The sequence below is a fragment of the Mustelus asterias genome, chromosome 22 (genome assembly GCF_964213995.1).
Source record: "Mustelus asterias chromosome 22, sMusAst1.hap1.1, whole genome shotgun sequence".
Taxonomy (NCBI): domain Eukaryota; kingdom Metazoa; phylum Chordata; class Chondrichthyes; order Carcharhiniformes; family Triakidae; genus Mustelus; species Mustelus asterias.
Genome location: NC_135822.1, coordinates 32,978,195 through 32,991,732, shown reverse-complemented (window position 1 = coordinate 32,991,732; position 13,538 = coordinate 32,978,195). Strand labels below are relative to the sequence as shown.

The window sequence follows — 13,538 nt, the reverse complement described above, 5'->3', positions numbered from 1 at the left end:
ATGGCACTATTTTGATGGAGAACAGGGGAACTATCTCTGGTGTAATATTTATCAACATTACACAAAAAGATTGGGCAGGATTTTACAGCCTTGCTCGAGCGAGACCGGAAATTCCTGCCTGAGGTCAACGGACATTTCCGTTGTCCACCCCTTGCCTTCTCCACTTCCATGGCGGGCGAGGCGGTAGAATTCCGGCGATTATCTGATCATTATCACATGCTGTTTGTGGAAGTTTGCTGTGTACAAATGAGCTACTCCACTTTGTACATGACAATAGTGACGGCACTTCAAAAGTACTTCATTGGCTATAAAGTGGCCATTCGGCCCTTCAAGTTTGCACCAACTCTGACAGAGCATCTTACCCAGGCCCACCCACCCCATCCCTGTAACCCCATGTATTTACCCAACTAATCTCCCTAACCTGCACATCTTAGGACACTTAAAGTCACTCTAGCATGGCCAATCCACCTAACCTGCACATCTTTAGATTGCGGGAGGAAACCGGAGCACCCGGAGGAAACGCACGCAGACACGGGACAACGTGCAAACTCCACACAGTCACCCAACGTCAAAATTGAACACGGGTCCCTGGCGCTGAGGCAACAGTGCAAACCATTGCTATATAGATCAAGAAAACCTAAACTCTGAGAATAGGGAGTCTCCGCTCTGAGCTTGTGACTTGGATAGCTTTGTTAGGTCAATTTCTTTACCCAGAAAGGAGTTAGGAAAAGGAGCTGGCTACCACATGGAGTGGTTAGGTGAGTAACAAAGGTGCATTCATTCAAAGGCATAGTAGATAAAGACAAGAGGGAAAAGTCAGGCTGATAGAGAGATGCAGAGGGGTGTATGGAGTCCCATATAGAGGATAAACATCCATATATCAGTTCGACCAAATGTATCTTATTTTTATAAAAATGTATTTGGTATCAAATATGTAATTCTGGATTGACATCTTTATTGGTATTTTACAATAACAGTTCACTATCTCAATGACTGGCTAGAAATCATACGCGTTCTACTGTAGTTACAAGATCTAGTCTTCTTTCAGTGTGCTTAGCTACATGGGATTGGTTTAGTACTGGAAACATTCTTGTTATTTACACCAGTGATTTTCAGTCCGTTGGCACTTGGCCACCGGCTCAGCCCTCAGATTGTGTCACTCAGCCCAAATTGGCCAGAAAGCACCAACTTGTGGAAGATTTACCAGAACATGTGCAGGTGCCAGGTTAGAGTGCCATATCTGTGTGTTTTGAAGGTTAGGTCTTTCTTGCAGTATGCAGGCTAGAACCCACCAATTTACACCATTTGGGGTACATAGTTTAAAAGTGCCCCAATTGGCAGGGTTTGGAAGCTATAATAAATATGGCTTGTTTAACAGGAATCCAAGTCCAACCATTAGATGTTATCTTGCAGGTTCCAAAATTCCTTCACCAAAATGGACACCTGTGGACAAAAAAAAACATGATTACTGTTTTGTACAGCGAGCATATCAATCCTTCTGTGTGCTGCAAGATTTTTAGCCAACTGATAGTGATTCGTTTGCAGCAGATAAACACATTGGCTCAAATTATTCTGGCCGTTCCCACTGGCGAGATCTTCCAGCCCTGCCAATGGTGACCCCCCCTTGCCACAGGTTCCCAGGTGGCAGAGGGTGCAAGCAATGGGAAAACCCGACGACAGAGCGATTGGACTGGAAGATCCCATTGCTGGCCAATGGTGGGCTACCTCCCTCACAGGAATCCTGTCCATTGTCTTTTTGACTCTGGAGTTCATGTTTAAATCTAGCCCTAATTGGGGGAAGTTACAAATCTGTTGGTTGTAAAGTACTGTTATGAGAGAAGAGAGCATATTCATAACCACGTTGCTTAGGAGGTGATTCCACAGCACAAAGCTGCTCCCAATTAGCCAGGCTCACTCAGGCATACCATAAGAGCAATTGACGTGAGAGACAGATTTGTTACACACTAATGTAATAAGACAGGACTGTCCAAGCCTATCGTCATGCGCCACTCATTGAATAGATGGTGCTTTCATGGGTCATACAAAAAGCTCAAATCAATTTTTCTATTCTTTGGCGTTTTATCTCAAGTTGAGGATACCAATACATCTTGATAACATGCCCTGATTCAGAATTAATTCACCAATGATGTAATGGCCTTAAAAAATCCCTTCCACATCACTTTCAAACAGGACAAATCAGCAAAATAATAAAAGAAACAGGACCACAAATCGAACCGGAGTTTCCTGGGCTAGACTGTTGCTGGGAAAAGTGGCCTCCATTTGGCCCACAGGCTGAAATTTAGATACTCCTCTTGTAAGGAACTGTCTCCTGAAATTGGGGTCAGGGCTCATTATTAACTTAAAAATTGATGGTAATTGTACTGTGCATGTAGTCTGTACTACACCTGCGCCTGACGCTGACAATGGAGATAAAAAGGAGGGACATTCTATTCCATTACATTGCCATTCCAACCTTTTGATCACGACAATTTCAAAAATTGTAAATTGAAATGTTTGAGGACTTGTGCAAAATTCTGGTTGATCCCAGAATCTTAATGTGCCTTTCTTTCTTACTGGCTTTTTCAGGACAATCAGGTGGAAAGCACGTCTTCAGCACTTTGGTAGAGTTATCCAGTTAGTTTCACTCCCCTGCCTTGTAAATATTTTCCCCTCAAGTACTTATCCAATGTTTTTGAAAGTTATTATTGAATCTGTTTTCCTCACTCATTCAGGTAGTGAATTCCAGATTGCAAACTTGCTGCACAGACTATTTTCCTCAAGTCACTCTGGTTCATTTGCCAATCACTTTAAATCTATTTCTTCTGGTTACCAACCCTTGTGCCACTAGGAACAGTTTCTCCTTATTTATATCAAATCTTTTCTTAACCGTCTCTACTCCAAGGAAAACAACCACAACTTCTCTGGTCTTCCCACATTACTGAAGTCCTTCATTCCTGGCCCATGTCCACCATCTCTAAGACCATGACACCCTTCTTAAAATGGGTGCCCAGAATTGTACATAGTACTCCAGTTGAGGATGACCCATTGCTTTATAAAGGTTCAGCATAACTTCCTTGTTTTTGTGTTCTATTCCTCGATCAATAAGCGGTCACGGGCATTCGGCCTCTGATATTCGGGTAAGCGTTCTCCAAGGCGGCCTTCGCGACACACGACAGCGCAGAGTCGCTGAGCAGAAACTGATAGCCAAGTTCCGCACACACAAGGACGGCCTCAACCGGGATATTGGGTTCATGTCACACTATTTGTAACTCCCACAGTTGCGTGGACCTGCAGAGTTTCACTGGCTGTCTTGTCTGGAGACAATACACATCTTTTTAGCCTGTCTTGATGCTCTCTCCACTCCCATTGTTTTGTTTCTTAAAGACTGGATTAGTTGTAAGTATTCGCATTCCAACCATTATTCATGTAAATTGAGTCTGTGTCTTTATAAGCTCTGTTTGTGAACATAATTCCCACTCACCTGAAGAAGGGGCTTAGAGCTTCGAAAGCTTGTGTGGCTTTTGCTACCAAATAAACCTGTTGGACTTTAACCTGGTGTTGTTAAACTTCTTACTGTGTCGATCAATAAAGCCATAGATCCAATATGCCTTTATAACAGTTTTCTCAACATGTCTTGCCATCTTCAATGTGCATACAAGCTCATGTAGCTCTGTCCTTGTACTAATTTGTTTAAATTGCCTCTTATACCGCCTACAAAAATGTGTCACTTCACACTTCTGTTCATTTTAATTTGCTAAGTGTCTGCCCATTTCACCAGCCTCTCCTGAAGTCTGTTACTATCCTCCTAATTGTTTACTACATTTTGGAGTTTTGCATCATCTTCAATTGTCGAAATGATGCCCTGTATACTCAAGTCCAGGTCATTAATATACACCAAAAAGAGCAGTGGTTACTGACCACTGCATCCTTCACACCAATTTGAAGAACAACTGGTCACCATGACTACTCTCCCCTTTCTGTAGATTGCACAATATAGTAAAACCTATAAAACAAATTGGGACTGGAGAATGCTGAAGAAACAATGAATAATATACAATGTATAGAATCCCTACAGTCCAGAAGGAGGCCATTTGGCCCATCGAGCCTGCACTGACAACAATCCCACCCAGGCCCTATCCCCGTAACCCCACATCCCCCTGATATTAAGGGGAAATTTAGCCTGGCCAATCAACTTAACCGTCACATCTTTGGATCTTTTGTACATCACTAAAAATTAAATGCAGGTTGGCATCAAACTTCTGTTTAAAAAATAATCCAATGACCCTCCTTTTTGAACTATGCCAGTGCACATTCCATGTGTGCTGAATTCCCTCCAGCTCCTCAGCCAATTGGCCAGTCTTCAGGTTCAGTGCCAGTCAGAGTGTACAGCCAGGCTATCGAAACAAGAAATGCAGCACGGCTCCGACGAAATCTATCCTCGGTCCACACACAGCAGGATCACCTAGCCACAATATTAAGGTCATTTGCAATTCTAAAGCGAAGACTGGGAAGAGAACCCAGAGAACCACTGGCCTGTTCATAGTACTACGCTGAGTGGCTATATCTGCTAGGGCCATCAGATAGTGAATAACTATGAAAATGTGCAGATACTTTTTAGAAGGTATAGCGCTTTGGCGTAAATATTTTTGTAAGCACTGCCAACAAAGAGTTTGTAACTCATTTTATTGATCTTTAAATCCTCTCTCTATTTTCCCCATAAAAATCTGATGGTAGAGGAATATCATCTGACACTTACCATCCAATATAGCACTGGCAGAGGTTCTCGTGGGATGTGGCCTGTTTAATTAGCAGCTCCACTTGAGTGGGGACGTCCAAGGTCTCATCATGTGCAAAATCACGACCTGAAACATAGACCAGCCACCGTTACCATCTAAAATTTATTTCAGGTTTCACGGTAAACCTTACAAACTCTGTGTAAATGATAAAGTCTTAAATCAGATGTCAGTTTCTGTGTTTTAAAACTTCCGTAAGCAGAATCCGTGGGAGAAATTCCAAAACTTACTTTGTTTGAATAAAAGGAATGACAATCCTACTTGAAAAATACAGATCACAAAAAAAAGCAAGCGATGAAGATACTGCAAATGACAAACTGTTCAGGTCAAATTGCAATTTTAAAACATGGAGATTGAAATTTTGGGAATTAAAAAGCCGTGTCAAAATGGAGGAACAATCAATTATGTATTCCTGATATATACAAAAAACATTACCTCTGTGTTCCTTTCCTAAATCATTAATGAACCAGTTAGATTTTTATGTCAATATGGTAGCTACATGATCACCATTACTGACACCAGATTCTTACTCCAGATTTATTTAATTAACCGAATTTAAATTCTCCAGCTGCTGAGGTGGGACTTGAGTTCATGTTTCCGGATTATTAGTCCAGTCCTCATGGCTACTAGTCCAGGAACATAATTACTATCTTACCTTCCTGAACACCTAATAAATATACTTGGTATTAATTCTCCAAGTGCAATGCTATGGAAGATTGAGTAATCATACATTAAAATCTTGCAAAAGTTCTCTCTCTCTCGCTGCCCTAAGAGGGCATTGGCACCCACGGACTTCCATCTGCTGGTCCATGGTTATGCTTGGCAAGGTACTGCAGTGATTTGTTGTTGCCTCCTGCAACAAACGGTATATATTTCCCATAGAGTTACATTCACTCTGTCTGTTTTGATAACATTCCTGTTGACAGAGAACAGCTTATCCTGTAACTGACTATGAGCAATGCTATGAGATCTCGGCCAGTTATAATATATCTATATTTGTGTGTGTGTGTGTTTATAAAGCCAAATGAGTCCCGGTGAATAACCATCTCTGTACAATGTGATTTACTCAGAAATGAAAGATAAAACTCTGTTGGTTGCATCACATGAACCTCTGATACATGCTCTTGTATTGCAGTTAAACTCCATCATCCAATGATCAATTGTATTTTCAACACATCACTATTGATCCGCTATGACCAATTTTCTGAAGTAAATGAAAGGTAACTTGTAACCGCTGAACAGTTTAACAATCAATTGATTCTGTTCACAAATAACACTGAAAAAACATCTCCTTTGTGACAGGTATCCTGCAAGTGTAATGGAAACAATCATATTGACGTTATTCAAAATGTGCTGTGTAAAATGAAATGAAAGTGTACTGTTTACTTTTCCCTGTTAATCTTTATACTCGTGTTATTTTGTCAACCAGATGTCAGTTTGATTCAGAACGACTGGCATTTTTCATTTGAGTCAAATCCATGTCATGCCATGCCCCATTCCAGAACTTGAGAACATGATCCAGGCTGATGTGCCTGTACAGTACTGAGAGTGCCGTAATGCTGGAATGATCATTGTTCAAGCAAGACATTAACCTGAGGACTCGACTACCTAGTTCAGGTGGATGTACAAAATCTCATGGCACTATGCCTTGCCAAAGGTTATTCCTCAACTCATACCATTAAATACTTATCGAGTGGTTACGCATTCCTATTTGTGTGGCCTTTTTCTGTGAAAATCAGTTGTCATGTTTATGGACACAGCTCGAGTGAATACGCTTCAGAAGTAATTACCTGGCTAGGAAGTAGCCTAAGCGATTGCAAAATGCAATGTAAATACAATTCTGTCTTTTCTGACTCAATACCTCAGGACTGTATTGTATTGTACTGGGAATAAGCTGTCAGAAAGAGAATTTAAATTTAAAAGAAAATGAAGAAATTGGAAAATGCAATATAGCGTTAGTGTCTAGTCTTACCTGTGAGTTTGTCTCTGACTCTGTTAATGATCTGGATTGCCTTTTTGTTCAGGGCTTCAGGCTGCACCAAACCATCCCCAACTGAAAAAGAGAACAATTCACTATGGGAGATCATGGACTGTGTCATGGCTATCGTATGCTGAAATGAAATTTTGTTGCTATTTATCATTAACCCGACATTATTACTGAACTGTGCACACTGTCAGAAAACACAAAGTTAATCTGTTTGGTTAAAGCCCAAGTCCTTGCACCACTCTTTTTTTGGTAACTGATCAGTTATTTGTTCAACAGGTCTTCATGTCCCAATGGAGCATGACTTGGACAAAATCCAGGCTTGGGCTGACAAGTTGTAAGTAACATTCCTGCCACACTAGTGCCGGACAATGACCATCTCCAACATAAGAGAATCCAACCATCACCCCATGACATTCAATGGCACTGCAGGGTCACCAAGACTCCTTAGGCAGCATCTTCCAAGTTCACGACTGCTACCATCTAGAAGGACAAGGGCAACAGATATATGGGAATACCACCATTTGGAAGTTCCCCTCCAAGTCACTCGCCATCCTGACTTGGAAATATATTGCCATTCCTTCATTGTTGCTGGGTCAATATCCTGGAGCTCCCACCCCAACAGCACCTGTGGGTGTACCTACACCAGATGGACTGCAGTGGTTCAAGGTGGTAGCTTACCCTCACCTTCTCGAGGACAAATAAATGCTGACCTAGCCAGTAACACCCACATCCCATAACTGAATTAAAAAATGACTGGATTAAAAAGAATCCTTGAAATTCAAACTGGAACATTTCAAGCATGAACAATGAGCAAGTGAGGCCATCCTGTCCTCACAATTTCTTTTTTATTTGATCATGCAGGTGTCAAAATCAATGTTTTTTTGTCATTTTAATGGTAGAATTTTTAAACATAACACTGGAAATACTAAACTAAAGGTATTACATAAAGTTGTACATACAAATATTAACATGACTTACTGAAGGAATGGATGGATTCAGGCACGGTAGTACCTGGCTTCTTATGTGTAGTTTCTCCAAGTTCTACTGCATCCAGCAATTCTGAATCACAAATGGAACAACAATTTCAGAAAAGCAACACTCTACACAGTACTGGAGGAGAAATTTTCAATATTAACAGAAAAATACTGCAAATTCACGAGAAGAGCGACACTCTCAACATAAATAAATAAAGAATTTCTACAGCACTCAAGGAGGACATGATTAGACTTGGCTTTGAGAGTCCTCATGTAAATAATGCTCAGGCTTATGCATAAATGATAACTGATGTATAGGGGTTAGGTTCCTTGGTATCCCTGGACCAAAACCAACAAGTCAACATTTTCAGAAGAGGAGTTAAGAAAACAGAGAAGAAAATTGGCACGAGTCTGTCTCTTTTCTCCTCCCCAATGCACCCAACCCACATATGCATCCCAAAAATATAGCATGGACTGAAGTATGCTGACACCAACAAATTAATTACCTACGATTGATCAGAACTGGTACACTGAAAACAGGGTTACTAACCGGCTGTTTGACTGGTTGAGTAGGAATCCGTCCTTGTCCTGGACCGTTTATTACCTTTAATGTTTGCTGAGGAAGGGAAAGAATATATTAGAGTTATTTAACTGTACACAGTGGACAGCGCTTAGTGAATAGCTAATCCAACAACAGTGACAACTTGAATTAATAGAGGGTGGCATATGGGAGGTGGGCCAGGAATGGAAATGTCAAGTTTAAAGGGAACAAGACCATGGAGGAGATGAGCTGAGGCAAACTATGTGTACAGTATTTTTTTAAATGCTCAAACTATTCCTCTAATTCTATAGAAAACCAACTATATTTTCAGACAATTGCTATTTGAAGTACTTTTGGATATGTGCATTTGGACTCTAGAGGCCACTGTTTTTACCATTTATAAGAATTATTCATCTTTATTTCCATTCTGCATTGACAGAAGAATGTTTTAAATAGGTTCAGGGACCCTGGGTTAAATAAGGGAAAATAATTATGGTCCCTAATCGAAATTACTATCCAGTGACCATTGCCTGTGCATGTTGAGTGATTGTCATTTTCCCTCCAGACTCTGTTTAGGTCTAGATATGTAAAATACTATTTGAGTGAGGTGGAAGGTTCTCATGGTTCCATACCTCAGGAAGGACACACAGCCATCAGGAGAAGGAAGGACTATATATGCAAAAATAAGTTACTACTGATGTAAAATCACATTATGTTTGCATGCATTATCTGTCTACACATTTTTGTCACAGATTTAGGTCAACTTGCATTTTAAATTTGCACCCACATTCATATAGGAAACTGCCTATATAAACGCCAGTAGTGGCACCATATAAGGGAGGGTAGTGGCATTGAAATATTGTTGCTGGACTTGTAATCCAGAGATCCAGGGTAATGCTCCGGAATCCTGGGTTCGAATCCCACCACAACAGATGGTGAAATCAGAATTCAGTAAAAGTCGACTGCTGTTAGAATCCATTTGGTTCACTAATGTCCCTTAGGGAATGAAATCTGTCATCCAACATGTGACATCCATAGCTATGTGTTTGATTCTTAATCTTCTGAAATGGTCTAGCAAGAGCAATTAGGGATGGGCAATGAATGCTGGCCCAGCCAGCGACGTCCACATCCCATGAAAGAATTTAAAAAAGCATCAATTTTGCGATTCTTGAGCTCCTTCAGCCTGCAGAGAAACTCCTAGCTTCTAAGCAAATTCTATACTTCCCCTATTGTCTAATGATATTAAATCAAAGTTTTATATAAAAATAAGGACAGAATGTTTGACTTTAAAATTAGATTTGTGCATCCTGATCCAATTATCCTCCAGCCTTGAACCCTGCTTCATCTAAAGGCGATAACTTGGTTTTAATTCTCAATGACAGAAGATCAGTTAGTCTTAAAAAGTGCTCATTTGAGTAGTTGAATGTGGTGTAATTGGCAGTTTAACATGTTATTGTTCAATAATTACTACTGCCTGCACAATCACAGAATTGTTATGGCACAGGAGGCTATTTGGTCCATCGTGTCTGCACCAGGTCTTCAAATGAGCATAATGACTCAGTGCCATTCCCCTGCCTTTTACCCAGTATCCCTACATATTGTTTTAATTCAGGCAATCATCAAATGCCCTCTTCAATGCCTCAATTGAACCTGCCTCCACCACACTTCCATGCAGTGCATTCCAGACCTAAACCACTTGTGTTAAAAAGTTTGTGTAATGCATATTAAGTTCGATAATAACACATTTCCTGGCTGGTTCTGTGCCTAAATATTTATTTATTATTTTAAAGTTTATTTACTTGTCACAAGTAGGCTTACATTAACACTGCAATGAAGTTACTGTGAAAATCCCCTAGTCACCACACTCCGGCGCCTGTTCGGGTAAGTGGGGATTAAAATGCATTTGAATTAAATCACTGAGTGCTTCCTTTAATGCCCAAGCATCAAACTGTTTAAAAAATAACTGGGAATATTTATTCTGAATGCAAATCTAAAAAGCCATTTTCTTGCATTAGTGCTTGTTATATTTAAAACACTATGGCAACACCAAGATATTACACTAAACATATCTGGTTAGGTGCATTGGCTGTGCTAAATTCTCCCTCAATGTATCCGAACAGGTGCCGGTGTGTGGCGACTAGGGAATTTTCACAGTAACTTCATTGTAGTGTTAATGTAAGCCTCCTTGTGACACTAATAAACTTAAACTTAAATGCAAGTAGTTGTGGATTTATTATTAAGTTAAGCTTGGTGATCTCTGTGTTGAGGATACAATACATAATTGAAGTTACCTGAAATGCTAGTTTCCAATGAACCTAATAAATCTTTTCCTCTGGATTTCAATAAAGTCTCTAAAGCTTTAACTTCTGAAATCCTCTCAAATACTCACTGTCCATAAGCCTCCAGTTTAACAAGGGATCATAAACAAAGGCCTCAAGCACGGCCATGACGCTGTCCCTATGCTCCCGAAGTACTTCCATCACCGTGTGACATGTGATTCGATAGTTACCATCCAATCCTGTTACCTGTGAAATGGTGCAAAGCAGTTATTAGGAATGGAATATCAATAGAGCATTTGGTTTTGGGCTTGTTCCAGTGCAGGGCTGAAGGAGTGCAGCACTAGTGGGTGTGCCATCCTTCAGATGAGTTGTTAAACTGAAGCCCCGCCTGCCCTCTCAGACGGATGAGAAAGAAGCCAAGAAATTATAATGAAAATTAGGGGAGTTGTCCCAGTGTACCAACATCATTGCAAAAACCGATTAAATCATTTGGTCATTTGAACGCAACTGTTTGTGAGACCTTGCTGTGCACAAATTGGTTGCTACATCACAACAATGACTACACTTCAAAAGTAATTAAGTGGTTGTAAAGCACTTTGTTGTCTTAAGCATGCGCAAGGTGCTACCTAAATGCATGTTATTTCATGTTTAATAATATAGCAGTTACATTGGAGACCCTTTGCTGGTGATTTCCCTGCATAAAGAAATTCCTCAATTTTCCTGCTTCTGATAGGAGTGCAGACTTTACTATTTAAGCTAGGCTACTGTGATAATAATATATTTTTAGAATAAAGTGTCTTGATCAGTTGCGGCTATTCAATTTATTTTGTTCCTCCTCATTTGCCAAGTCCCTATTTGTCTGCTTTCAAATTGATAACGTCTAATTTTATTTGGCTAAATACATTTGGTAAATAATCTTTCAATTATCTGCCCAATCACACTGAATAGAATTACTTTTTGAATCAATTACATTGCAGTGCAACAAATACAGTGATACAGCAGTCATGACCCTGTTTACCTAGATTGAGTGTTTCTTTAAATGTTGGGAATTCGGAGATGAGTGGATTATCATATGTTCCTAGGAATAAAATGGCAGAGAATATTGACATGTTCCGGGCAGATTATTAAAAACACACTGCTCTATCGATCCCAATGACTGTCATAAGCCTCAGATTCAATTGAAAGGAATATGTTTCTCGTTTTGCATTCACTCCTACCTCTGGGCTCCATCAGGGCTTTTTAATTATATTTCTTCCTTTTGTAAATCAATCAACTTCCCCGACATATAGCCCCAATAGCCATACCCATTTTGAAACAAAACTTTAGCACCGGGCTCCAATTAGGCCCCCTTCCCCACAACTGGTCCTGATAGACATAGCTAAATCTCTTCCACACCCTGAAAAATATATCAGTGGTGTGCTAGCTATATTATACATATAATATACTAATATTATTCACTGTTGATTTTCAAAACATTAGGAAAATTAATAATTCATAAAAATATATTTATTTGGAATCTTCCACATCCTTATGACATCCCAAAACACTCTACAGCCAATTAATTGTTTCTGAAGTGCAGTCACTATCGTCATGTGGAAATCTGACAGCCAATTTGAATCCAGCATGTCCCAAAGACCGCAGTATATTAATCTGTTTCCCTTTTCCTTTGATGATATTGGCTGAGGAATAAATGTTAGTCAGGATATTGGAAGAGTTGCCCATTTAAAAAAAATAGTGCCATGTGATCTTTTATGTCTACCCGAGAGCCATGATGTGGAGATGCCGGCGTTGGACTAAGGCAGACACAGTAAGAAGTCTCACAACACCAGGTTAGAAAGCTTTTGGAGTGCTGATCCTTCATCAGGTGAGTCAACCTGGTGTTGTGAGACTTCTTACTCTACCCGAGAGGGCAGAGGTGGCTGTGGTTTAACATCACCTGAAAGGTGTCACCTCCAACAATGCAGCATTCCTTCAGTAATGTACCAAAATAAAATTCAGATGCACAACATTGTACAAAATGTTAACAACTCACAAGTGAACAAATTTAAAACTAATGCATTATAAAGCTAGCCTTCTCCTTAAGACCTTTATGACGATAAAATAACTGCCTCTTCCTCAAACAGCTAAGCTGAGACTTCTTCAAGTAGTTATCAATCTAGAGATACTTCTAATAGTAGCCAGTTTTTAATTGAACTCAGTATATACCATTAGGTAACTTTTCCACAGGAATTTCAAGTGCAGGAGCCTGAAATAACAGATTGGGTTATCAACTGTTATCCCATCTGTGTTCCAATTTATCAATGAGCAACAGCATAGGACAACAGTTGATGCATATAATATATAAACACCTTCTGTATGATAGATCACCTTATTACATAAAAGCTGGCAGTAAGGCAAGGCTATTACCTCCATGGCATTGGTTAACATCCTGGTCAGTCTGAATGGGATCTTCTCTGGGAATTTCTCCCTGGTCATAGCAACCTGTGGAAAAATGGATTCATAAAAATAGTTACCACTGGAACACTGCAGTTTACATCACTAGTGCAGTCGGACAGCATTCCCACTGTTCTTTATTTTTGAGCTTTTTCCCTGTACTAAAAGGGTCAAAGTTTACATATTAGTGTTTCAAGTAGACTTACATTGACACTACAATGAAGTTACTGAGAAATTCCCCTAGTTGCCTCCGGCGCCTATTCGGGTACACCGAAGGAGAATTTAGCATGGCCAATGTACCTAACCAGCACATCTTTCGGACTGTGGGAGGAAACTGGAGCACCTGGAGGAAACCCACGCAGACACGGGGAGAACATGCAGACTCCGCACAGACAGTGATCCAAGCCGGAAATTGAACCCAAGTGCCTGGCAATTACGGCAGCAGTGCTAACTGCAGTGCCACCGTGACCTACTTCCAAAGCTCTTCCCATACTGCTGGGCAATGGGAAAGCCCAACCTTTTTAGTTCGCC

General features: G+C 40.2%; 1 protein-coding gene across 6 annotated transcripts in view; it reads right to left on the bottom strand.

The window, feature by feature from the left end:
* Window positions 1-514: 514 nt before the first annotated feature.
* mtor (mechanistic target of rapamycin kinase) overlaps window positions 515-13,538 on the bottom strand; it is a 316,990-nt gene continuing 303,966 nt past the window's right edge. For 5 of the 6 annotated variants that reach the window (XM_078239096.1, XM_078239101.1, XM_078239099.1 and 2 more), the window contains exons 52-58: window positions 12,981-13,055; window positions 10,685-10,820; window positions 8,305-8,370; window positions 7,759-7,839; window positions 6,766-6,846; window positions 4,757-4,862; window positions 516-1,443 (exon numbers count right to left, since the gene is read on the bottom strand). In XM_078239096.1, the coding sequence (XP_078095222.1) occupies window positions 1,428-1,443; window positions 4,757-4,862; window positions 6,766-6,846; window positions 7,759-7,839; window positions 8,305-8,370; window positions 10,685-10,820; window positions 12,981-13,055 (561 nt within the window). In that variant the 3' untranslated portion in view covers window positions 516-1,427. Of the gene's footprint in view, window positions 1,444-4,756; window positions 4,863-6,765; window positions 6,847-7,758; window positions 7,840-8,304; window positions 8,371-10,684; window positions 10,821-12,980; window positions 13,056-13,538 lie in introns of all 6 variants that reach the window. The other variant, XM_078239102.1, reaches the window with a different exon arrangement.